The sequence below is a fragment of the Cyprinodon tularosa genome, unplaced genomic scaffold (assembly GCF_016077235.1).
Source record: "Cyprinodon tularosa strain WSP-4 unplaced genomic scaffold, ASM1607723v1 ctg1549, whole genome shotgun sequence".
NCBI lineage: Eukaryota > Metazoa > Chordata > Actinopteri > Cyprinodontiformes > Cyprinodontidae > Cyprinodon > Cyprinodon tularosa.
Window position 1 is genome coordinate 8,748 of NW_024038385.1, and position 26,624 is coordinate 35,371.

Genomic DNA, 26,624 nt, shown 5'->3' on the forward strand with positions numbered 1-26,624 from the left:
ATGAAGTGTCGACTGCTGGGCCTCAGCAGAGAGTCGGAGGAGGGGGGCTGGCGGCTGGTAACAGAGTCTCCCGGGAGTCTCCTTGATATAGATAGTTGTTCATGGATGCCGGCGAGTTAGATTAATTATCCCAGATTTTAGACTATGTGAGATGCTTGCACTGTAGTCGACCAAAACCCTGGACAATTTTGAAATTCCACCTGGACATTTTTTTAGGTATGAAAAGTAGGACATGTCTGGGAAAAAAGGGACATCTGGTCACCCTGCCATATCAACAATCAATGTTTCAGTGAATAAGTGCTTGTTGCTATGATGCGCCTTTGCTCAGCAGCTTCGCTCATTGCAAACCAACCAATCAGCGCACAGCTCATCTAAATATTCATGAGCATAACATAAAAGGAAGAAAACCTGTTGTTTCATTCTGGGGCTTTTAACCAGGCTTGCATTAGGGCTCATAACAGCAAACATGCCATTTTCAGCCCAATCAATGTTACACACCCTATTCAGTGACCTAAAGGACCAGAACCAAATACCCTATATACTCATTCTATGACCCCTTTAAAAGTTTGCTAATAAACTCATTTCTTGTTTTTTTCAAAGAACAAAATCTTTGTCTCAACTAAATTAGCTTTTGTAACTCTTATCTTGTTTTTCTCTCCTTCCAGTCTTCTGGCACTAGTGTGGTGGTGGACATTGCGGTAATGGGAGAGGCCCACGGTTTGATCTCAGATCTGCTGGCAGACCCCTCCCTGCCCCCGAACACCTGCAGCTCTCTGAAAGCTGTCAGCAATCTCCTCAGCACCCAGATCAACATCCAGCCGCTCCATCGACCTCGCATCCTGACAGATCCCCACGTCTGCTCCGACTCAGAGGACGGAACAGAAAAAGGAGACAGATTGGCCATCCCAAAGGTTAATATTTGGCTTCTTCTTAAGAATTACAAGATGCTTGTTAGGGCAGAAACACACTGCATGTGTCTGATTCTACAAGCCCCAAAGAGTTTTGTTAGTTTTTCTCTTTCATGCGTAGGGGGTCCCTCTACGGACCACCAGCTGCCTGAGGTCAAGTATTCACAGGAGAGTATAGGGTTGGGAATTGAAAAGATTTTCACGATTCCGATTCCCTTTTCGATTCTATGAAACGATTCGATTCTTTATCGATTCTTTTTTCGATTCCAATTTGGGGGAAAAAGGAGAACAAACAGTTTGATTATCAGAATCAACTTTGTTTACTTAACTATTGCACAATCTTACAAAATCAACAAGATCAAGATGGCCACAGGAAATGTGAAACTGGAGTAACATCTGTGTTTAAATGAAAAATGAATACAAGAACAAACTTAATAACAAACAATGTCTAATAACAAATGATGGGATTATAACCTATTTTAAATAACAAAAAGTACTAATTATAAAACAGTAGTAGGGAAAATTAACAGTTCTTTTGCAGAAAGATGAGCATATCTGCTTTTTCTGGAAGGATACGGGATCTTTCAGCGCTTATGGTGTCTCCAGCCGTGGAGAACACCCTCTCAGATGGGGTGGAGGAAGCCTGCACACAGAGGTAGTTTTCAGCCAGTCAGATAGCAAGGGCAGCACATCTTGCTTGTTCCACCACCACAGTGTGGCGCTATCCCTGCAGGGGATGGAGGGCAAGCTTTTATAGAGCTGGATTTCCTGATCTACCCTCTGGGCTAAGGAAAGACGGGGCTTTGATTCACAAAGTGACCGCAGCTCGTTGTCTTCCTCCTCGAATAGTTCTTCCAACTTGCGTAACTTGCGTAAGTTGCGTAAGCTGCGTAACGTACGTAAAAAACGTGACGTAAGTCGTGCTCCCCAGAGCCGGCGCGCTAGGCTCTGTTGCTGCGGGAATCGAAAAAAGAATCGTTCAGCGAGCTGCCAAACGATGCCATGGAATCGAAAAATACGGAACCGGTTCTTAACAGGAACCGGTTTTCGATTCCCATCCCTAGGAGAGTATGTACCGGAAATTCCCGCAGCATTTAAATGATGGGCAGTAAATGGGAAGCTGCAGTTGCTTTCTTATCATAATTGGTTTAAATTCCTTAGAACCCTACACAAAGAGGTTTTTACAATATTAGATTTAATTATGACAATTTAATATTTTTTTCTGAAGCAATATAAAATTACACATACCGTGCTGTAAAATGTTTTTGCCCCGTAAAAGATTGCCTTTTTTTTGCTGATTTCTTCTATTTTTACTTTTTTGCAAACATAAATATTTCAAGTCAAACTTAATTTGCCTTGAGACCTTACACTTGTTAAGAGTATCTGGATAAGTCCTAAGAGTTTTATTGGGGTTATGGACACCTTATGAATATTTACGGATTACTTTTTGAGAATAGCTGACTTCAAAGTCTTTATCTTTGCTTTAGGTTAACACCATGTACCCCATATTGATTTAGGGTGAGCAGCCAAAGTATTAAAGTTTCTGTTGGAAATCTATTCTTAACAGAATAGCCACTGTGCTGCAATTCTGCCTGCATGGAATACAGCTTTTTTTCCTGTTAACAAATAAAAGCAAAGGATCCAGAGAGACTTTGGAATATTTGACAGATTTGCCTGCATGTGCCTCTAATGGACAAGCTGGATCCCAGATGGTTTTATTTCGATATATCACCAAAAATGTTTTCAATTGAAAATGTCCAGTGTTGTACAGTAAAGCAGGTCACATGAAAAAAGGGAAACGTTATCAGTTGCTTTAAATCTGTCCATCCTTTAGTGTGTCTGTCCTTGCTATCATCCATACACCTGCCCTGTTCTTCATCTGTCCTACCATATGTTCAGTTACTTATGGTAATCAGGGACAGCTTGTATTGACATTAGGAATTGAAAAATCTAATCCTGAAAAACCAAACACTGAAAATACCGACATTGAAAATTCAAGCATTGAATCATTAAAAATCACAGAAAATTCAAAATTCCTTCTAAACAGTGAAAACTTAAGATGGTACTGTCATTTCTAGCTGCAGCAGTTTCTGTAATGAGTGATGATTTTAGTGTCACTGCAGATTTCCTTCAGCGTTTATGTCACTAAAAGCTGGTGATGTTTTAGCATCAGAGGGCGGGGCTTTACAGAAAGCTCCCTCAGGATCCTTCATTGAACCAGCTCCATAGCTAACATGCTTCCATTGTCGTTCAAAAATTTATATATATATTATACAGTTGCTGGTCATAAAATTAGAATATCATGAAAAAGTAGATTGATTTCAGTAATTCCATTTAAAAAGTGAAACTTGTATATTATATTCATACATTACATACAAACTCATATATTTCAGATGTTTATTTTGTTTAATTTTGATGATTACAAATGACAACAAATGAAAATCTCAAATTCATCATATCAGAAAATTAGAATATTACTGAAGACCAATAAAAACAAAGGATTTATAGAAATGTTGGCCAACTGAAAAGTATGAACATGAAAAGTATGAGCATGTACAGCACTCAGTATTTAGTTGGGCCTCCTTTGGCCTGTATTACTGCAGCAATGCGGCGTGGCATGGAGTCGATCAGTCTGTGGCACTGCTCAGGTGTTATGATAGCCCAGGTTGCTCTAATAGTGGCTTTTAGCTCTTCTGAATTGTTGGGTCTGGTGTATTGCATCTTCTTCTTCACAATACCCCATAGATTTTCTATGGGGTTAAGGTCAGGAGAGTTTGCTGGCCAATTAAGAACAGGGATACCATGGTCCTTCAACCAGGTACTGGTAGCTTTGGCACTGTGTGCAGGTGCCAAGTCCTGTTGGAAAATGAAATCTGCATCTCCAAAAAGTTGGTCAGCTGCAGGAAGCATGAAGTGCTCTAAAACTTCCTGGTATGTGGCTGCGTTGACCCTGGACCTCAGAAAACACAATGGACCAACACCAGCAGATGACATGGCACCCCAAACCATCACTGACTGTGGAAACTTTACACTGGACTTCAAGCAACGTGGATGAAGTGCCTCTCTTCTTTTCCTCCAGACTCTGGGACCTTGATTTCCAAAGGAAATGCAAAATTTACTTTCATCAGAGAACATGACTTTGGACCACTCACCAGCAGTCCAGTCCTGTTTCTCTTTAGCCCAGGCAAGACGCTTCTGACGCTGTCTGTGGTTCAAGAGTGGCTTGACACAAGGAATGCGACAGCAGAAACCCATGTCTTTCATACGTCTGTGTGTGGTGGTTCTTGAAGCACTCACTCCAGCTGCAGTCCACTCTTTGTGAATCTCCCCCACATTTTTGAATGGGTTTTGTTTCACAATCCTCTCCAGGGTGCGGTTATCTCTCTTGCTTGTACACTTTTTTCGACCACATCTTTTCCTTCCCTTCGCCTCTCTATTAATGTGCTTGGACACTGAGCTCTGTGAACAGCCAGCCTCTTTAGCGATGACCTTTTGTGTCTTGCCCTCCTTGTGCAAGGTGTCGATGGTCGTCTTTTGGACAACTGTCAAGTCAGCAGTCTTCCCCATGATTGTGTAGCCTATAGAACTAGACTGAAAGACCATTTAAAGGCTTTTGCAGGTGGTTTGAGTTAATTAGCTGATTAGAGTGTGGCATCAGGGGCCATCAATTTTGAACCTTTTCACAATATTCTAATTTTCTGATATGATGAATTTGAGATTTTCATTTGTTGTCATTTGTAATCATCAAAATTAAACAAAATAAACATCTGAAATATATGAGTTTGTATGTAATGTATGAATATAATATACAAGTTTCACTTTTTAAATGGAATTACTGAAATCAATCTACTTTTTCATGATATTCTAATTTTATGACCAGCACCTGTATATAGATATAGCTAAAAGATAATAACAAAATTAATACCGTTACTTGTAGTTGAGTTGCCGCACTCTGACCAGAGTCCTCCATTAGTTTACCCCAGGTAGATAATGAGGACTACCGAAAAAACTGAGGACCTTGAAGGAGCCTTAAGTATAACAGTACCAGCTAGAAGTGTCTTCATAGCTGAAGGAGCACTGCAGTGACACTGAAATCATCCCTCATTGAGAAAATGCTGCAGCTAAAAATCACAGTATTTTACAAAATTTTGAATTTTCAATGTTTGGTCTTTCAGTATTAGACTTTTCAGTGCCAAATCTAAGGTTAGAAGTTACTGATTTTATGTAGCTGTGTAGCATTTTGTCTTTGAGAAGCATAGGTGTTTGGCTCTTGTTTATAATGTTCTAGACTTTGGGGTTGTCATGTAACTTACTGCTATTTGCAAAATAAATCCTCAGCTATTCTATAGTTAATTATTCTTACCGCACAACTAATAGCGAAGATGCCTAAAGAGAAAGCAGTGAGAGATGTCAACAGCACACCTTCGGTTTGTGTCATTTAATCAGCATGTATGTTGAGATGAGACATTTGTCAGATTCTACAAAACAATCTCATTCTTATGTCTTTTTTTGGTATAGGGATCTAGACAAGAAGCAAAGAGATGGGATTTTTGGTACTTTGGGTTTTATCCAGGCCTGCCCCTTCCCTGTATAAATTATGCTCGTTGTCGACTTTATTGCAGGGTTAGTGTGACTCTGAGGGCACAAAGGCCTCTAGATGGCTTTATAATGTTTGACCAGGGCCAATGCTTCAAAATGTACACAGGCGTTCAAGCCGGCAAGAAAACTAAATAAAGCGTGTGATGTTATACAGAATACCTGGAAAGTGCGGAGTTGCTTTAGGACATGCCTGACTGACCTGAAATGCTTAACACATGTACTGAATCTCAATGAGGAGCAGCTTGATCAGAGCAGTGATTTGGAGCAAGAGGGACAGAGAAGAATATAATGGAGAATAAGACAGAAACAAAGATATACTAAACATATAATCTAAATTACAAGAAATTGACTAAAATATATGAAATATTGGACGTAAACAGAAAAGAAATGGATAATACAGAACTAAAACCCGCAAACTTATCACAGCTGGATCATGACACGAGGGCAACGATATGTGTAATGGGAAAGCAGCAAAAAAAAAAGAAAAAGACTAACAGGGGGTGCATCATGGGACATCCTCCACAAGTTCAGGCCCATAGCTGTGTATCATAGGAACAGCTCAAGGTCACCTCCCTCAGGCTGTGCTTCCTGTTCCACTTTTAGAAACTCTAGGAACCACAAGGAAATCTGTACTGTGAAAACAAAGTCTGTGTTAGAGAGATGTATGAAACTTTGGGCAATTTGTGTCTGGTTGGAGCTTTTTAGATAACAAGTGAAGAAATGTAGATACAGTTTTTGGACTGAAGCAACAAAACTTGCATATAAAATAACTTTTAATCTAGCCTCTGCTGTTTTCAAAGGTGATCTAGGGCTGCAACAACGAATCGATAAAATCGCAAAAAATCGACTTTTAAAAGCGTTGGCAACGAATTTTATCATCGATTAGTTGTGTTGCGCGATTAAAGCGTCATCCGCCACCGTCATCATCGCTGCCACTTGATTGAAACGGGGGAAGAAAAGAAATACGGCAGAGCGAGCCAGCGCCGCAGGTGAGCAAAGGCTGTTTTCAAAAGGCAGTAACGTCAACTGTTCTAATGACCGATAGCGCAAATGCAAGCTGCGTCTCAATTCGCAGACAGCCTGCGCTTTGTAAAGCGAATAAAGTCATAACATGCAACTTTTGTAAAAACAAATTAACATGACACGGAAGCACCACTGTTATGATGCAGCACCTGAAAAGAAAACAGGTTGGAGCCTTCGATGGCAGTGAAGAGAGCTGATCAGCTGGGTGAGCGACCATGTTTGTTTCGTTTTAAAGGGGAAACGTAACGTTAGTTTCTCAGGTAGCTCATCTGATGCTTTCCTTACCTTGTTAGTAGGTTACAGACAGTGATAAGGTTGGCTACTTATTTTACTTTTAATTTCATTTGAATTAGCTTAAGCAGCGTTTATATTTTCTTTATAAATAAATTAACTTGCAAATTATGAGGGCAAGGCTTTTAAAGTTTAAATCTTCTGGCAAAGATAAAGTAAAGATCCTGCAATTTATGGAAGTAAAGCAGAATAAAATCTAGCAAGATCAGTAATATGTCAATATGCCACATTCCCATGTAAATATCTGTCTTTGGAGAATGTGTTTTTTAGCACCCCTAGTTCTCTCATTTTTATTCCAAATACAATTTATAATTTGAATCACAGGGCTATTTTTATCTCTATGGTTGAGTATTTTCTCAAGTAGCAACTTTAACTGCTATACTTTCCTGTCTTAAAAGGCAGAACTCTTCTAGTCTAAAAAAACCCTCATTTGTTGAAATGGGGGGACGTATTGTTTGAACCCCTTAGGGGCTTTTAAAAACAAAAATGTCCTTTTTTGCGCTTTATGAAACAAAGTAGCCTATATTTTGTGGATGTACAGCTACATTTCTCATGTAAGTTTCCGTAGTTTTAACACAAACATTTATTTTTCATATTGCACCAGTACAGTTAATGAGCAACCTGTACTTGTGTGCTTGTTTGTTCTGTCTTAAATGTTTATTTTGGAATAAAGAGGATAATATAAAAAATATTTTTTGTCCGATTCATCGATTAATCGAAAAAATAATCGGCCGATTCATCGATTTTTAAAATAATCGTTAGTTGCAGCCCTAAGGGGATCATGCATGGCTTTAGAACCTTCTACACCAAATAAAGGCACTGCATTAACGCAGAATGTGAATTTTTATGTAGGACAGAATTGACTCGTTTGGGCTAAGACAATTGCCCCGTTTCTGACCTACAGTATAATTTTACCCCAAGCTTGCTCATTAGTTCCAAACCTATCTAAGAAAAATCAAGTTTTCAAGAAATAGGACATTAAACTAGACTGCTTCTGTACTTTCATAATTACTTTCCTTATATTATTATATATGAATAAATTTAGCAGTAATATCCTTATTTCAAGTCTTCCTTTCTTGCATGCTCCTAAGGTTTTTTATAATAGCTTTCCATAACAGCACTTGGCAATGCAGGGAGTTCTCCTTATTTCTGCATCAGCTTGGACATGTGTTTGCTGCCATGTGGACACCTTGTGTTTGCTTACCTTTGAAAGGGTATGCTTAAACAGGCACCTTCTTGTCTTTTTGTTGTGATGCATTAGGAAAGGGTTTTGGCCGGGTTTATGGCATTTTTAAACGCTGAAAGATGTGGCAGTATACAGAGAAATGGTTCTTGAGCATTCCTCATTACACAGTCAAGATCAGGGGCTGCAACCTGTGGCTTCAGAGACACAAGTGGCTCTTTAGACACACTTTGGCTAAAATGATAAACACCCAATTAACCTCTTAAAATGACATATACTAACATTTAATTGTAGCATTTAATTTTTTGACTAATTGCTTTTTATCTCCAATAAAATAAATGTATTTTTTCCATTTTGGCAAAAATATTGGTCTTTTCAGCATGGTTTTCCGCATATTTTTGCAACCAACTGAGAAAATATTTACTACCTTTTAAAATGTTTTTTTCTTCATTTGAAAAACCTAAAATATGAAATGGAATGCTTGTTAAAAAGGCTAAATCTCCAGTGGTAGATATTTATTTTTTATATTTATTTAGTTTTTAAAAAAAGGTCATATAATGTTTGAGGCTGTTTACAAATGAGTTTTGTTCATTATTGGCCTTAAGTGAGAAATGGTTAATTGGATTGTAAAGGTTACAGAACCCTAATATAAATTGTGTGGCGTAGCCATTAATACAAAGAGGTCTGCTGAGAAGGAAGAAAACAGAAGAAGGAACATTGTCACTCCCTATGTTGCTGGAGTCTCTGGAGTTGGAGGAGGATTTTCAATTAGCACCGGATCCCTGTGCACTTCAAACAAAAACTGGTTCACCCCAAAGACAAGAAACCCAGAATTAAGGCCGACAACGTGGTTTATGCCCTTCGGTGTAGTGAAGAGTGCACAGACCTTTAAATTGGAGAGACAAGCAACCATTACACAGGCACATTGTTCAACACAGGAGGGCCAACTCCTCAGGATAGGACTCAGCTGTTCACCTACACCTGAAGGCTAAAGGACACTCGTTTGAGGACCAGAACGTCCATATTCTTGCAAAGAAGAACAAATGGTATGAGCGAGGGGTTAAGGAAGCCATCGTTATTAACCTGCAGAAACCATCTCTCAACAGAGGATGTTGTCATAGACATAACCTTACACCCACCTACAAAGCAGTTTTAGGAACAATACCAAGATGATTCCCCTCTCACCCTACTCACACTTCAACAAGGCATGCGACCGAAACCATTCTCGATGAGGGAGCTAACAACCCATCAGAATCCCCTAACGACCATTAACACCCCCCAGGTGACCTCCATGGCCAAGCCGGTGGGAGGGATCAGAGCCAACTTTTGTTTCCCCTAAATCTTTGTTACACCTACAGTATATTAATGTCAGTGCTCCCTACAGCTAGTTAGAACCGAAGAAGCCTCTTGGATGAAAGGTGAAACATCTTCCAGAACACTTCACGTTCAGTTCACTGTTCAGACTGAACTTTTTCAGGTGCCGACCATGACCAGGATTACTGAGAATCTTCACAGATACGTTAATGCTCCCCTCCTTCAGCTCCCAAAAAGGTCTTCTTTAGGACTAGGTCTTACGGCTAATAGAATAGAATAGAATAGAATAGTGTCATGATGGGTTTCAGAAAAGCCCAGTATGCAGAACACCACGGAAACAGATGAAAAGTTTAACAAGTTTATTTGAACACAAGCACATGGAGTTCACACAGGAACTGGTTCAGGCCTGGGGGCAGGTTCACTGGAGTCTGTGAGGATGACAGTTCAGTTAGCTTGGAAGCCGATGAGTTTAGATTTGAGAGTTTCTGATTTGTACCTTGAGGAGTCCGGGTTTGGCTTTGAGAGAGGAACTGTTGGGTCCAGAGATTGTTTAGTTCAGCAGAGTTCAGTAACCGTTCAGCGTCTTGCTTCTGACGTGAGAGCAGACCTTGACTTTGAGTTTCCAGCTCTTTGTCCAGAGCGGCATGGGAATCCAGAGGAGAGTCTTCAGGTTTGGCTCAGAGGGCAGGCTCGGCAGGTTAAGCTTATCCAGAGCTTACAAGGGAAACAGGATTCCAAACTGGATAAACACTGCTTTAAACACAAAGGACTAGAGATCACAAACTTGACTTGGGATCCCAACAAATAGAATAGAAAATCGCTTTATTGTCCTAAAATTGGGAAATTCTGGTGTTTAGAGCAGCAAAAACGTTATAGAAAAAAAGTCATACAAATATGGACCTTAGAAAGGTGTATAAGAATAACATAATTGTAAAGAGTGAAAAGAAAAACAATTAAATACTGTGTGTACTACTTAAGTGTACAGTATAAAGAATATAAAAACCGTCCACCTGGGGAATAAATCACCAATAACAGCTGTGGAAATTTTTACAGTAATGGATATGTGAAAATAGCAGCAACATCAGAGATGTGCAGAGAATGAGAGCAGCATGTTATTTAACTGACTAAGGTAGAAACTGTGTAAAGTCATAAATGTAACAACTAATTAAGGTTGTTGGGAACCGTGGTGGTTATAGAGTCTTACAGCTGCTGGGAGGAACAATCTGTGAAAACGCTCCTTGGTGCATTTAGGGTGCAGAAGTCTGCCACTGATGGAGCTCTCCAGTTTTGACCAACAACGACATTAACAACGATGAGTTGTTAATGTCGTTGTTGGTCTGCAGATTAACCAAAAACTGGCCCATGCCTCTGCAATAGGGAGTCGTTAGGGTCGTTATTGGTCTGGCTTAACAGGGCCAATGTTTTGACCACCTGCATGTAGATGAGGATTGAGGTAATAGTGGGAAGGAATCAACTCTTTCGTGGCATCGTAGGTTTTTGAGAGCTGAAACCTGAGTCCACCCCCTCTGTTTAATGTTGGTTTTTCACTCTTAACGTAAATGGCTTCCTTTACACCCCTTTCAAACCACTTGTCCAAGATGTGAACATTCTGGTCCTTAAACAAGTGTCCTTTGTCCTTAAGGTTTAGGTGGATAGCAGAGTCTTGTCCTGAGGAGGTAGCTCTGTGGAGAGGCTGTTTGGTTTCTCCAATATAAGGATCAGAGCAATCCTCGCTGCACTGAAATGCATACACCACTCAGCTCATCTTAGTTTTGGGAGTTTTGTCCTTAGGATACACCAGCCTCTGTCTAAGGGTCTTGTTTGGTTTGAAATGTACTTGGATTTTGTGTTTGGAGAAAATCCTCTTGAGTTTTTTCAGAGACTCAACATATGGGATGGAGATATTATCACTATATCCTTTTAATTCTCTTTTATAGTACAATGAACAGATCCAGTTTTTTTCCAATAAGTGATGTGATATAACACAACAGAAGAAACATGGATAACCTGCAGGTGCAGGTATGTAAACATGTGTCTGTTTATTTGCCCTGCAGCGTCTCAGAAGGAGTCTTCCGCCAGGATTGCTGAGAAGAATTTCATCAACATGGACCACGACTACATCAGCTACAGGCCTGCCCACCATAGAGCCAGGCCCTGTACGGCGAGATCGCTCAGCAAGCATCAAGCCCACTGTGGACAGGTGATCACATCAGCTCTTTAAACGACATGTTACTACTTTGATTTCACCATCTGACTGAATCCTCTTGTTAAAGCAGTGAATATAGGAACAACCCATTGATGATAACCACCTCAAAGAGCCGCTCCATGTCAGCTACCTACACTGCCTCTGGCACTTCCAACCACCTCTACAGCAAACCACTGGGAAGACCAGGTGTGTGAGTAGACAATCCTTGGCTTTTCTGCTCATGTTTTAAATGACTCCATTTAACCTGAGGAACAATCTTTTCCAGGTTTCCCCCCCTCCAATGTGTCACCTCTGGGCTCTCCATCTCCGTCTCCTCCTGTTCAGGGAACTCCTGTCTCCAGCCCTACAATAAAGACGTGTTCAGTGCAGCTTCCTGAGCTGGTGGGGCAACTGACAGAACAGGTTCCTGTGTCTATAGCCCCTAAGAGCCATCACAGAGCCTTAACTCACAGCCAGAGCGCCCCAAGCTCCACCACCATTCACTGGCGGCCTCCATCACTCTGTGGCAGGTAAATGTCAGGCAGTTGTGCTCTACTATAGGGTACTAAATTTAAAAAGTAAGCCGATATGTCTTTGTTCTGTTTTCTAGCTGCGGCAGGCCGTTGAGCAATCGACTAAACAATGGAGTAGAATCAGGCAGCAAAACAGACAGAATACCCCATCCAGGTACTGCTCCACAAACATTGCATGGAAATGACTAAACAGCCAAGATTTAGAACATCACATTTTTGATTCTGTGTGATCCCCAGAAGAGAGAGTTGTAGCTTCCTCAGATTATGACAGCACCTATGACAGCACTTATGAGACCAACCACAGTGACAGCAGCGACTTTGCACAAAACGACGAAGAGGGAGAGGGAGGCAAGAAGCCACCTGAGGTGAGGGATGGCTGTAGGGAGTGCCCGACAGAGGGCATTGTTCTTCACCCTCTACTGCCATCACCAGTGGTAAGCTGTTATAGTGGGTTTAAGAATATTGCAATATTTATAAGGCCTTCAAACATGAAAAGAAAGTAAGAGCTGTCTCTGGCTTTATGTTAACCTGTAAGGACAAGTCAGCGTCTGCCCCGGAGAGTCCAGTCATGCCGGGTCTGGAACCCCTGATGAGTCAACTCAACAACTGGAACTTCCCCATTTTCAGCCTTGTGGAGAAGACTAATGGTAAAACAGGCTGCATCCTCAGCCAGGTAAAATAAATAAATAAAACATGTCTGACAGAATTTAGAAACACCATATATCTAGACTACAGAGCACACCTCACTATAAGCCGCACCGGGCTATAAGACGCTGATATCTATTAAACTCTCCCACCAAATTTGTAGGGGGTGGTCTACATATAGCCCCTGGAGTTGGGACAGAGAAGAATGCTAGCTCCCGTCCGTTAGTTTTTACTCGCAGCAGGAAGAGCTTCTAATGAAAGATGGGGCTTCGTCAGCTCTGCAGGAGTTGAGTCCAGTCCCTTCAAAGTTCGGCAGCTTTAATGAAGCAAATAAATGGCAAAATGTGCTAATTCAGGACAATTGTTCTCCTTCGTGCCTGCTGCTACTATGTTCTTGTGATAAATGAAAATTAACAACTTATTCTTTAATTTCCAATTTTGACTTCCCCCTCTGGTGGTTAAATGAATAGAAAAGTCACACCTTTTTATAAGCCGGATGGTTCAAAGCGTGGGAAAAAGTTGCAGCTTATTGTTGGGAAAATACGGTAGTAACAGAAATAGAAATATCCTTTATTATCATGCAGTGTGTAATTCAGGTGTATCAGTGGCGAAGCATTAGGCAAACAGGTTCACACCTCTAAAAGTCTAGAGTGAATCTGAGCAAAAACAAGAATCTAAAATTAGAAGATAATCAACAGTAAAAGAAAAACCTGCATCACCAATAAGAAATACTGGGCAGTTAAAAAATGGACATTCTCAGATTAAATTAAAGGTGCAACATTTTTGGATGACAAGAAACCTACAAAATGTGCATCTCTGACAAAGAACAATCCATGATTCAGAGAAAAAAAAACAGAGCTAAAAATGTTGCAAATACCAGCAGGGATGTAAAAACAGTTTTTATTATAAACTGGCGTAAATGAATGACACACCGAAGTAAAAGAAATGTCCTCATTTATTGCAACCACAAACAATACTGAATTTATTGGGATCTTATTTGATGACTAACACTGTTAACACTTAATGACTGGATGGAAAATAATACACTATAATTATTGAAAAAAAAAAACTAATCTAAAATGTATGGCTCATATTTGTGTTAATTGCTTTTTTGAACCTCCTTATTCCACAATTAGTGCAAGTCTTTTGAGGTATTTCTTAACAGCTTTACACAGCTGAGAACTGAAGGCTTTTCCAATCGTTCTTTGTAAAATATCTCAATCTCAGCAGGATCATATGGAAAATGGTAATTTATCAGTCCTGTTATAGATTTATTTTATAGATTTTTTAAAAATTAAGGAGCTTTTTCGCTGCAAGAGTAGATGTCTTACAAGAGAAAAGTTGTTGGTTTAATTCGAACATTCCGGGCCCATTCTTGGAGTTTTTAACCTTTTATCTTTCTTTTACTAAAGACTTTCTTGGTTTCCGTATTATATTTCTGTCTCCTATAGGGTATGGGGCCAGAGTCTTTGCAGATTTACATGTAGAAATAAATAATTGTTAAATTAGCATGATCATTAAGACCCGTGAAACTTTACACCTTTCCAAAACGTAGCATTGTCTTACATATTAGTGATATAACAAAGAAATATATCCTTTAATATTAAGGACCTTTTCTCATCATTTTGCATCCATCACGCCGACTTTGTAAAAATGCAAATGCAAAAGTATCCAGTGCTTTAAACTTGCAGATCTGTTTATTATCTTTTAGATTGGATCTTGAATTACTTAAAGCAGTGGTTTCTCATGCTTTCAGCTGTTATTATGTTCTTATTTTTTAGGTTTCCTATCGACTATTTGAAGACACTGGTTTGTTTGAGACATTCAAGATTCCTATTAAAGAGTTTATGAACTACTTTCATGCCTTGGAGAATGGATACAGGGACATACCTTGTGAGTAGGCTATATTTGCATGTACATTAAAAAAACACACAAAAAAGCAAAAAAAAGCAAAACAAGTGTGCCAATATCTTCAGCTGCCACTAGGTGGATCCATTGCTCATATAATAAAATTTCTTCACTTGATATTCTTGACTGACTTGCAATAGGAAGCAGACATAAGCTTGATAATACTTGAACTTTCAACATTTTATTTAAAGTTCAGTAATTAATGCATGAAGCTACATATTCACGCATTGATATCCTTAAAACATTTAATACAAAATCAATGGAAGCCCAAAACAGGCGTTAATTTGTTAAAATATTGAGTGTCCAATTACACTGCAAGAAATTAGATCCCCCTAAACAATACTTACAATGAATCTAATGTCAAGATTTTTAGTTTTTAGTAACTTGTTTTACTCTGCTCACAAGTTATGTTTTTATGTTTACCAAATGTTCTTACTTGGTCTCTTAATCTCTTAAGCCTACTTATATATCTTCTGTCATGTTTTAAGCTATCCAGCTTACTGACTATAGACAGTTTCACAGGTCCTCACTAGTTTGATTCATTAATATTAATCATGACTCATTCCTAGAAGTTATGTTATGTTGTAATGGGCAGGAATATGCTCACTGCCTTCTTTGTCTAAATGAGATTTGGACGTCTGCTTTCAGATCACAACCGAATCCATGCAACTGATGTTCTGCACGCGGTGTGGTACCTCACCACGCAGCCGGTACCGGGCCTGCCCACCCTGCCCATGGAGAATGGGATACACACTGGTGATAGACTTATAGTGTTCCCTCTTCTTTACATTTGCCTTTAACGTCTGCTTTAAGTCAGCCATACCTTTGGTTCTAACAACATCAACACATTTGTTTACATAACCCAGCAGGTTTTAGTGTGTTTTATACCAGTATAAATTGACTCAGGTGTGCCTCATTTAGATTTCCAGCTAGTTTCTTTTTTTTATTTGGATTGAATGTATCAGTTTGATTATTAGTCTCTTTGCAATTGGTGATTTCAGACACGGAAAACAGCGTTACACCTGGAGGGTCAGGGTTCCTGGTGTCCAAGATGAGCTCTAAGCTAGAAGATGGCTATGGCTTCCTGTGCGGTCTGATTCCAGCTCTGGAGCTCATGGCTCTCTATGTTGCTGCTGCCATGCATGATTATGACCACCCGGGAAGAACAAATGCCTTTCTGGTAGCAACAAGTGCACCACAGGTTTGTAAATTATGTGTTCTGGCAGTAAGAGGAGGTTCAGCTAGAAGATCAGTATTAGCAAAGTTCTCCTTTGTAGCGCTCAAACTACAGCTGCAAATTTGGCTTATATTTATTTTACTCATAAAAAAAAAAGAAAATTAAGTTATTCATACTTTGTTCAATCTCAAACCACAGTCTGTGTATTATTTGAAAAGATAGGCTTCCAAAAGGTTATATATAACATCCAGAAGTGTCTTTAGTGATCACAACCGACATGATTTTACGCAAAGGGGCTTTTGTAGGTCTGACTGACATAAACCACAGGTCTATTTTAGCCGGACTAAGCAGTTATAAATTAAACAAATCCGCTTTGGGGGTAAATACAAAAATAAAATCTGTTAATGTCCCGAGGAAACAGTCAGTTTTGGAGTCACACATTACGTATTTAGTAAGCGGGACAGACTTGTGCAAAAACAATGAATGACACATTATAAAATAGAATACTTTACCCATTACAGGAATTCAGGGGGAGAGAAAACTGACAAAGTATGATGTCTGAAGAATAGCCATGTTTAATAATATTTCTTCCTCTCTAACTAATTTATTACAAACATAATACAAGTGAAAACCAAAAATAGTAAAGTAATTACATGAGAATGCTTTAGTCATCAAAAAATGTATTACATATGTCTTAAATGACTAACTCTCGTAAATTTTTATTCTATTGCAATGACATGAAAGACTAGGTAAACTTCTGTAAATCATCAAATGAAAATTGGTAATTTGAAAGTATTTTCTCTTTCTTTGCTGTAGGCTCTTCTTTACAATGACAGGTCGGTGCTGGAAAACCACCACGCTGCAGCAGCCTGGAACCTCTTCATGTCCCAACCAGAGTTTAACTTCCTGGCCAACCTTGAACATGTGGAGTTCAAGCGGTTCCGTTTTCTTGTCATCGAAGCAATCTTGGCCACCGACCTCAAAAAGCACTTTGACTTCCTCGCAGAATTTAATGCAAAGGTAGAATACTGAACTTGTAGTTGTCATCTCACATTATTCTAATCAATAGACAACACGTTATGTCCTCATTTTTGCTCAGGTGGGTGATGAAGGAGTGTCTGGCATTGACTGGACCAATGAAAACGACCGATTGCTGGTGTGCCAGATGTGCATAAAGCTAGCCGATGTCAATGGGCCACTAAAGAATAAGGAGCTACATCTGCAGTGGACAGAAGGGATTGTCAATGAGTTCTATGAACAAGTGAGTTTAAATATACATTTTATATATACATTTTATATATATAATATAATATTTATACTGGCTCCACTTATCATATGGCTTAACTCCAAAATACATTCCTGGCTTGTAAGTGTATAGACGGCCCAGACCTCTCAGGGTCTTCTGGCTCTAATCTGCTTTGCATCCCTACAACCAGAACAAAAGTTATTTTGCGTCACAAATCTTGAACAAATACCCTAGAAAAAAGTAGAAGTGCTGAAACCCTCTGTTGCTTTAGATCAAGATTAGGAATGCATTTTTTAAGAGTTGCCTTTGATTGTGCTGTCTGAATATTATTAGTTAAGTTTCCAGTCTATTTTCATTTTATCTTTTTATTTTATTATTAATAATTTTATGTTTTCTTATATAATCATCTTATGTCAATGATTCAGTTTCATTCTCTTTATATATTTGTGTTGCCTCTGAGCCACTGCAATTTACTTTTTTCATGGCACTTTGATTTTATTTTAACACTGAAATATGTTACATTCTTGCCTTTCCTCGTGATTACATATAAAAAAATTCTACCCAGAGTTTTCCGTTAAATTAATTATCTAAAAATAATCAAGTCTTGGTGACAATTAGGTGACTTTTTGGCCGATGTGAAATAGGCTTGTGTCTTCTTGTTGGTTGGCATTTGGTTTTCTTCTTGGAAATCTGTCTTGGTTGCCAATCTTTAATTGCCAAGTCGTGAACACTGACCCAAAATGAGGAAAGGGATGCTTTCAGTAGTCTCGTGAGACCATCCTGATCTCGCGAGTTTTCAAGATCTCACTCGCTAATCAGTCTGGAGACTCTCCGTTGAAGAAAATTTGGAGCCGTTCACCAAACGAACGTCCAATCAGCGTTGGCTTTGAGGCGGGTTGAGGTGTGACGCAACGAGAAGCGCGAAAGTTCAGTCTAAAGAACATGGCGGCTTCAGCCAATGAAACTAGCGTTAGTGTGGCTATCGAGCAAGTTTTATCGGAATTACAGAGTATTTCTTCACTGAAAGAAGAGCAAAACACTGCTCTGGAGGCTTTTCTCAGAGGAAAATATGTTTTTGCTCTTCTCCCGACTGATTTCGGCAAGAGTTTGATCTATCAATTGGCTCCTCTTCGTCGTCGCTCTGTTACGTCATATGCTTCGTTGATCTGATTGGTTTATTTGGCCCGTCTATCACCAACATAGGCCAATCAGCTAACCAGTATTTTCGCCCCTTCCCAAAATTACTTCTACGGAAGGTTTCCAGATGGATATGCGGAGCAAATCCATCTGGCGGAGTCAGGTTAGGCTTTCAGTGCCTTAGATGTTGTTCTACGTTCTTTTGGGACCTTCTGGATATGCCATCAGTACACTCTTATAGTAATTTGGTTCTTTTCCATTCCTAACAAGGTTCAGTGCTCCATGTTTTCTCTATTTATGATTGATTAATCTCACTTTGGCTCATTGCAGCTTGAAAGTCTTAGAAAGGGGTTAATAAATCCCTTGCCAGACTGAAAGCTGTCGTCGGCTTAAATTCTTTCATGTTCATGATTTTCTTTAGATTAGGGTATAACGTCTTGTTAATTTGATCATATCTAGCCTACTTAATGATGCCAAAGAGTTTCTATTGATGTGGTTTATTTATTCTGTAGTTTTAACATTTCAGACATTCAGCCCTGTTTATGGAAACTGAACTTGAAATTACAATTTGTGATAGGAACAGGTTGGTATGGATAGCTGGTTCCCTTGAGTAAATGATATCCTGATTTTAAAACTACTTTTTGATTAGATTTCTCAGAAAATCTCTAAAATTTAAGTTTGAAAAACAAGCAAAAAACAAGAAATCCAATGTCTATGTTGGACTACACTGTATATAGAAAACATGAAAGCATAAGCTTTTAACTGCTCGGATATATATCTCTAAAGAAAGGATAGATTATAAAGGAAAGTCAATATTTCTTTTCATGCAAGCCGTTCTCCTGCGGGAGATCATGGTTCAAGAGAACTGGAAAACATCTACCTCTGCATATAATGAGGATTTACACTTCCTTTGTGCTTAAGGACACTCCACTAAGGATCTTTTGTGTGTAACTGCATGCATCTGCCGCTGCCTGAAATTGAATATTGAGAACACTTTCTGGCTCATGAATTTATCAATGTAGATGGATGCTTGGCAACAAATCCTTCTTCAAACCACCTGGACCATGAAGATAAGATCTGATTAGTAGGAGCGGTACTGTTATTAAATGTACTCGTTTGGAAGTTTCAAGGAGCTTTCTTTTTATTAATCTATGTATTATTTCCCTCTGTAATTACTGAATTAAAAGAAACTACAAAAATCTGATAACATGCAGGTGTTGATAAAGGCATTTCAGAGGCATATCACAGGGTTACTTTGTCTAACATTAAAGGGGACTTGCATATCGGAAGGAAAAAAAACAGAGTTCAGTGGAGCTCTAATCTTTTGGGGGTACATCAAAAGAGGCAGAGTGCACATTTGGGGTTTTAGTTTTTTTTCTTTTTTTAAGGGGAAAGGATGACCTCAATGCAGGCTCATTGACAGCTCTCTTTCAGAGTGGCTGAGAAAGATCACAGACATTCACACAATTGGGGTCCTAAGATACATTCGTTTTACAACATGCTGTACTGTTCTTTAACATGTTATCACCGATGCAGGCCATCATTATGCATAGATGTAATATATACAATACCCACCCGCATTACACGCCGACACCACACAGGTTTTTGGTTGCCACGGCAATAGGAACCCCCTCCTTTTTGTACAGCTTGCAAGCAGTATCATCAGTGCATCAAACATAAAAGTAGAATTCTGCACCATCGTAAAATTTTCCATAGTGCAAAAGCTACTTTTTGTAATATTTCCTGTTTTTGTTGTGTCGATACAAAGATTTCTTTGGATTGGATTCAAAAATACTTAGTTGATCCCAAAGAGAAATAAGATGCTGCAGTAACTGAAGGAGGAATTTATTTTTCAGTAAATTGTTGCATGTTTTGATAGCTTTAGTAGCCTGTCTTTCACTCAGTCTCGAAAAGCCTTTGACTTCTTTAATAGCCTTCTGATGAGAATACTCACAGTTTTATACCTTAACAGCAGCACCGTCTCCGAAAGATCAGACAGAAGTTATTGGCAATTACTGTTCCTGGGATATGCATTCATTTTTCTTATTAAATACAAAATGAGTAAAAACGAAAGAATGCAAAGCATCTCAAGGACAAGAAACAGATGAAATATTAGGACTACTAAATTATAATCATGTTTCCAAATGTTTAATCTGTTAAGTGGAATAAATGAGGGCAGATAAATTTGTTTATGCCTTCGTTTGTTTTGATCATGTGGGAACAAATGTACAGATTGGAGCCGTCACGGCTGCAGCAAATCTCTTGTCTGTCAGACGGTTTTATTTGCGGGGCTGATACCTACAGATTAGTTCTACTTTGAACTCCTCTTTTTCTATTTGCAGTCATCTTGACCTACTTGCCAGTGACTGTACCCGGAGGCTGTATATCTGGGAATCCAAGTGTTTGACAGCAGTGTTAAAATTATTTCAGAGATAGGTAGAACTTACGCACAGTTGACTGAACAGCCTTTTTTTCTTATCTATTCAATACATTTCATTCCTATCACCAAATTTCCATGTCTCTATGCACTATTGATAAAGGTGTTTGATAAGCCTTAAAATAAATATTTTAATGAAGCAGAGAAAACTAATAACTACCTGCTAGTAATGCACTTCTGAGTACTTCAACTATATTCTGACATCTTGTGTCCTCTGGAATTACACAAGGTTGGAGCTCAGAGATGGAGAGATCATTCCTCTTTGCAGACTCTTAGATCATCTATCTTCCTGGGTCCTCTCTCTTGCACCCTTATTTTTTCAGGTCACATGTTTTTTAAAGGATTTAGGTCTAGGTTGATTTTGTATTTCTGTTATAGTCGCTATACAAATTACTAAAACAAAGTTTTTTGGAACCTTTGAAAAAAGGCCTACTGCATCTTAGATTCCCCACTTTGTCATGAGATACTTCTTCATATATTGATTTTTTCTTTAGAACAAGTTAGAGTATTTATTGCCTAATAGCACCGTTTTAATCTTACTGACTGAAGCAAACAGTCACAGTTATGTTCCAGTGAGTTAATCAAACTCTTCCTGTTACATGTCTAATGGTAAGACACAAATAGCCTTTCCTACCTCTCAAGCAATATTGCTGCCTTTTCTTGACTTATGGGGATTATCAAATATCTCACTTACATGAATGTCTTTTCTCTCTCCTTCTATGGATTATTTTTAAATACCTTTTCAGATATACTCAGTAAATTATTTTATTAATTATATGTGTCAAGTTTATAATTTTACTAGATAATCAGAAATAAACATATTACTCAATTATTCATTTCTGACTGAAAAAGTGTGAAAGTGTCTCTGGTTTTAAGCCTCAGCAGTGGTCATAATGAGTTAAGAAGTGCTACAGTATCTACATTTCTGTGGGGTCTTTGAGGTCTATTTCTCTCTCTTTAACAAAAGCTGACATTATGATACTGCAACAAAATTTAAATAGATTTTAAGACTATCCATACACGTTTAAAAAGGCCTGGCAAAAAAAAAAAAAACGGTGGATATTGCTCTGTTCTGCTTTTTTATGCATTATTGGCATTTTTTTTATATAAAAAGTGGGGGGAAAACTCATTTTTGAGTTTGAAGTTAAAATGAAACCTGTTCACTCTGTAAAAGATTTGCCATAAATCTGTTTTTTTTTTTTTTTTTTTTTTTTTTATTTCAGTATAACTGTGCTGTGTGGTATATTAAACTTTCAAATAACACGTATTAAGTTGATTAAACCAATAAACATCTTGGCTCTAAATACTGTTATTAAATATTGGCTCCCTGCTCTCCTTTCCTACTTTCTCTCTTTCAAAGTGATTTTTATAATGTTTTTCTATTAGTGAATGCCGTATCTGATAAATAATATTTGTTAATGTGTTGTTATTCCATTACCTAAATTTTTGTCCTTTCTTTCCCTTTTACATATGAACCATTTTGCAAATCCACTCAGGGTGATGAAGAGGCCACTTTAGGCCTTCCTATCAGCCCATTCATGGACCGCTCTGCCCCCCAGCTTGCCAAACTACAACAGTCCTTCATCTCCCACATAGTGGGACCACTGTGCTCCTCCTACGACTCTGCTGCTCTGATGCCAGGACGCTGGGTGGACCCGTCTGAAGAGGCGGCTGAGCTGGATGCAGAAAAGGAAGGACAGGATACAGAGGAGGAGGAGGAGGAGGACACAGCGGATGAGGATGCCTCAACAGGTTCCAGTGCCTCCCATATGTCTGCCTCCAATTATCTAGTTGCTTTTCTTGTCATATGGGAACTTTGTATAAACAAATAATGATAAATTATTTAATCTTAGGTTAAGTCCAATTGTATGTGGTTATTATATGACTGAGAGAGCTAGGGATTTTGTAGACGGTATGTAAGTCCATGTTTGACCGTTTTCCTTTTGTTTTTATAGAGCATCAGGAAACAAAAAAGCTGCACAGACGGAAGGTCTTTTGTCAGATCACGCAACATCTTCTGGAAAACCACGAAATGTGGAAACGTGTCATTACAAGCGAAGCCTCTCCCGAGGAGACCCAAGAAGAAAATACCAACTGCTTAGGGAACCCCGTGGATTCAATCACAGCAATCCGCGAGGAGGAGGAGGAGCAGGCAAGCAAAGAAGAAGAGTCAGCCGACGACCCCGATGAAGGGGAAGAGGCAGCGGAGGAAGAGGAAGTCCTTCCACAATCAGAGACCTCAGGAGAAAAAGAGGAAGTTCCAGAATGAGATTATGGATTTGAACCTCCTCTTAAACCAGGAATCTTGACCATCCTTTGAAAATGTTTGATTCTTTCCTAACTAAACTCTTTGTACGGTAGCCAGCACATCACTTTTTGACACAACACTGTAGAAGATGTTTTGGGTAAAACGTGCCTAACAAAAACAGGGTCGAGGACTGGGATGATGCATGACCAGTATATCTGATAAGGAGATGAGCAAAAGAAGAAGAAATAAGAGAAACAGAGTAGTGATTACAAATAATGGACTCAGATTTTGTTTGGTTTTTTTAACTGTAGCACTTGTTTTACTGTGGATCTGGAATCCTGCCCTCACCCAGGCTGCCCCTGTGCACTAATGCATCAGCAACTGTTCTTCCAGAATCTCCCACTTTATTATCAGTCAGTGTAGCCCCCTCAGCTGGACAAAGGCGTGCAGCAAGCCCCTTCTTTAGGACAGTTGAATGAAAGTAAGCCTAAATCTGTTGTCGGACATTTGGAATAAAGAAGACCAGTTCGACACAATCACACTCACATTCCACGCTTCAAACAGAAAAAAAGTTAGAGAACCTTGTAGCTCCAAAAGCTTGATTTTAGCTCAAGGAAAACAATGTTTTAGCATTTATTTTCTCTCCCATTTTTTAAATATTTTTTTGGCTATTCAGTCCAAAAAGACACCAGACTGAACAACTCAGGAAAGCAGATTTAGAATAACAAAAGGACTTCTGACATCCTTGTCCTTTTATTTCGCTCTGCTTATTTTATTTTCTTTGTTTTCTGTCCTCTGAATACCCACAAATGTCGGGCTAGATTCCCATAACATGGCAGAAACCAAAATAGAGTAAAAGAAACGCTCATGTTGGTAGTTTGGTGAAATCTTTGAGAATGTAAAATAATCTGTTGTAGTGAATGCGGCTACTGCTAAGTTTCAGCTCAAAATCACCCAAGATTTACAGAAATAAGACCTGAAAGGCCTTTTGGCATCCAGGAGGCGCTGTGCACCTACAAGAAGTTGTTTAGATGTTAGATTTTAAAAAAAGGGTAGTCAAGCTTTTATTTTTATTTTCTTTATAAATTTAAAAGAAACAATAAAAAATATGTTAGGGAAACTTAAGTAGCATGTATATGTAGCCCTTTTCTCAATAGTAGCATGGAGAAAATGCAGAATAAGAGGTGTAAGCACTTTAAATTACAGCAACATTTTTATTTCAAGTTGACACAGATCCTGTAGGAGAAGGTTCTTCCATCCACACTTTACACTCTAAAAACTGCTGGGTTATAAACAACCTAATGAGCAATTATTTTGCTTTTAGTTAAAAATGCTGATGCCTTTAACAGCCTTGAGTTGATTTTAAAAAACAGGATAGAGCAATTGGTTTCATACTATTGAGTCAAATTTAGGGCTGGATAATTAATTGAATTTGCAATATATTTGCAGTTTAACAAAATACAATTTAACAAAATACACTTTTTTTTTCACTTTACAGCTAAAATGGGTTTGCTGCTACACAGAAGGGTTGGAGTTAGCAAGCAGATCCAAGTAACTTTAAGCCCTCGTCCACACAACAATAATGTGCTGTGTCTGTACTTTAAAAAAGGCAGCATTCAGGGTCATGGAAATATTGAAACTCTGTAGTGAAACATCTTCATGCATGTAGTTAGTGCAAAGAAAAATCTAAATGAAATTGCTGTATTGGTTGAAAAAAATCTCAATTTAGCTTTTTGGCAAAATGTTTCAACCCTAGTTAGGTTATAACATCATAAGATCTAACATCAATGCTTAAAAACATTAAACACAATTAAGCAAAGAACATTTGGTTAAAATGCATACATCTCCCGTGTCTCCGAACGCTATCTCTGCAGGAATTAATTGCATACCATCCTCCCATTAAATTTAACAAAATGGTTTGTTTTCATATTTATGTAATTCATTTTTTTCAATAATGTTGAAAGCTTGAGCTCATTGATAATATGTGTAACATACAAAGCAGTAGGATTTTTTAGAAACAGTTAATTTTTGCAGCACAAAGTTCAATCTCTGTATAAAACATTGCTTTAAAGCTAAGCATGAATGTTGAATATATTTATCACTAGGTTGCCTTACCTGGTAAAATTGGCTATCAGGTACAGATCAAATAAAATTTTAAAGCTTGATTAAGTTCAACTTATTTTCTGGTGTGAATTCAAACCCTAACAAAACCTACTGACATTAGCATTAGCATGCAACATGATCAGACTCCTATTTGATTCTCTTCCTCAAATCTCAGTTTTTCCATAAACCTCTGTCCAAACATGAGTCTGGCTTCAGAAGTTAAGAAATAACCCAGCAGTATTTTAAGTGTAACTATTAGGCGTGCACTGATTAAGGGTTTCTGGCTGATCACAGAGTGCTGATCTTTAAAAAGTATGACATTCCAATGTTGACGCTACAGATTTCTTTTTATAAAGGATCACAACACACAAGTTATTGAATCTTATCTTACTGGTAAAAAAAAAAATGCAATCATTGCCCGTGAAATAACTGCTCTGAAATATAAATTAAAGGTTAATGAATTGATAGTGGGTGGTTTTCAGAAATGTACAGTGGTAGATCAGATAGGAGCCAAAGATCTGTTTCACATGTAAGTATTAGCTGAATAACTGATCTCCCAAAATTATGAAAATCAGGGCAGGTCGATTGGCTGGCTGGACGATAAATCGGTGCACCCTTAGTAACCATCTTCCAACAAATTACCTGACAGGTAGTGTTCACGTTCTCCTTTGATGTCCTCACAGATTTATATTGGTGGTGATTGAGGAAACTGTGAACATGAGGAAAAGCCCCAAGTAATGAGGCTTAAGGCTGATTTATACTCAGAAACCAGGTTGTCTGCGTGTGTCGCAGTGAATGCCCGCCCCGCCGACACTGTGCTGCATCTCTCCAGAATTGTAGGTGACCGCAGACAGAAGGCCTCTGATTGGTCAAATCTACATCCGCTCTACTCATGCGTATTTCCTGTTTGTTACCTTACCGGCTTGTTGTGTTTGTATGACCGCCATTGCGGAAAACAGCTCGTGAAGTTGGACCAGCTAGAATAGCGAGGTGCGTGAGAACGCTGGGACCCTTTTTCCACCTGGATCTCTGCTCTTTTTCACCCTCATGTCCCTCCATTGTCGTACAAACTTGCCCCGGCTTCCTCACCACCTCAGCCGTGTCTAGACCCACACCTAGTTTGTGATTATCCATCTTGCGTTGTGGCGTGGAATAACATAGCAGAGACCACGTTTCAATATTGGGCATAAATCAAAAATATCTGCGACAAGCTCACTGAGACACACTGGTGCGAAGTATAACCAGCCCTTTAGCGAGGAACAGCGGTGGATACATGAGAAGGGAGGAGAACCTTTTAGCATTACATGTAGTTTTCCTTGAAGGGTTTTTGGTAGATTTCAAAATGGAGCAGATTCTTCCAGATGAAGACATTCATTGACATTGTACTGTATTTACACCGACATGAGAAGAGCATCATAGGATGTTTAAGGCTGCTTAGTGTCTTAACCAGCATAACTGCAACAGGTGGCTTCCATCAGATTCATTATTACAACTGAAAGACTTTATTAACACTCTGTGAGAGCTTCAGACCAATAGACAGAAAGTGATTATATATATACACCTTAAGAGGTACAGCTGATTAATTGTTTAATAGCCCTAGTTATCAATCAACCAGTTGCTGAAGTTTAAACTGGGCATTAGAATTTGGAAAAATACATGTTTGTTTGTTCTAGACTTGATTTTAAAA

General features: G+C 38.8%; 1 protein-coding gene across 1 annotated transcript; it reads left to right on the forward strand.

Annotated features, from left to right (window-relative positions):
* Positions 1 to 25,363, forward strand: LOC119780101 (cGMP-inhibited 3',5'-cyclic phosphodiesterase A-like). The gene is made up of 15 exons (XM_038280003.1): positions 1 to 57; positions 666 to 911; positions 11,373 to 11,518; positions 11,595 to 11,710; positions 11,790 to 12,033; positions 12,114 to 12,190; positions 12,274 to 12,470; positions 12,572 to 12,709; positions 14,463 to 14,574; positions 15,238 to 15,345; positions 15,591 to 15,790; positions 16,583 to 16,786; positions 16,866 to 17,027; positions 22,083 to 22,338; positions 22,542 to 25,363. Exons 1-15 carry the CDS (start codon positions 1 to 3, stop codon positions 22,853 to 22,855), a joined length of 2,577 nt encoding a protein of 858 aa, XP_038135931.1. The 3' UTR covers positions 22,856 to 25,363.
* The last annotated feature ends 1,261 nt before the right edge of the window (positions 25,364 to 26,624 follow it).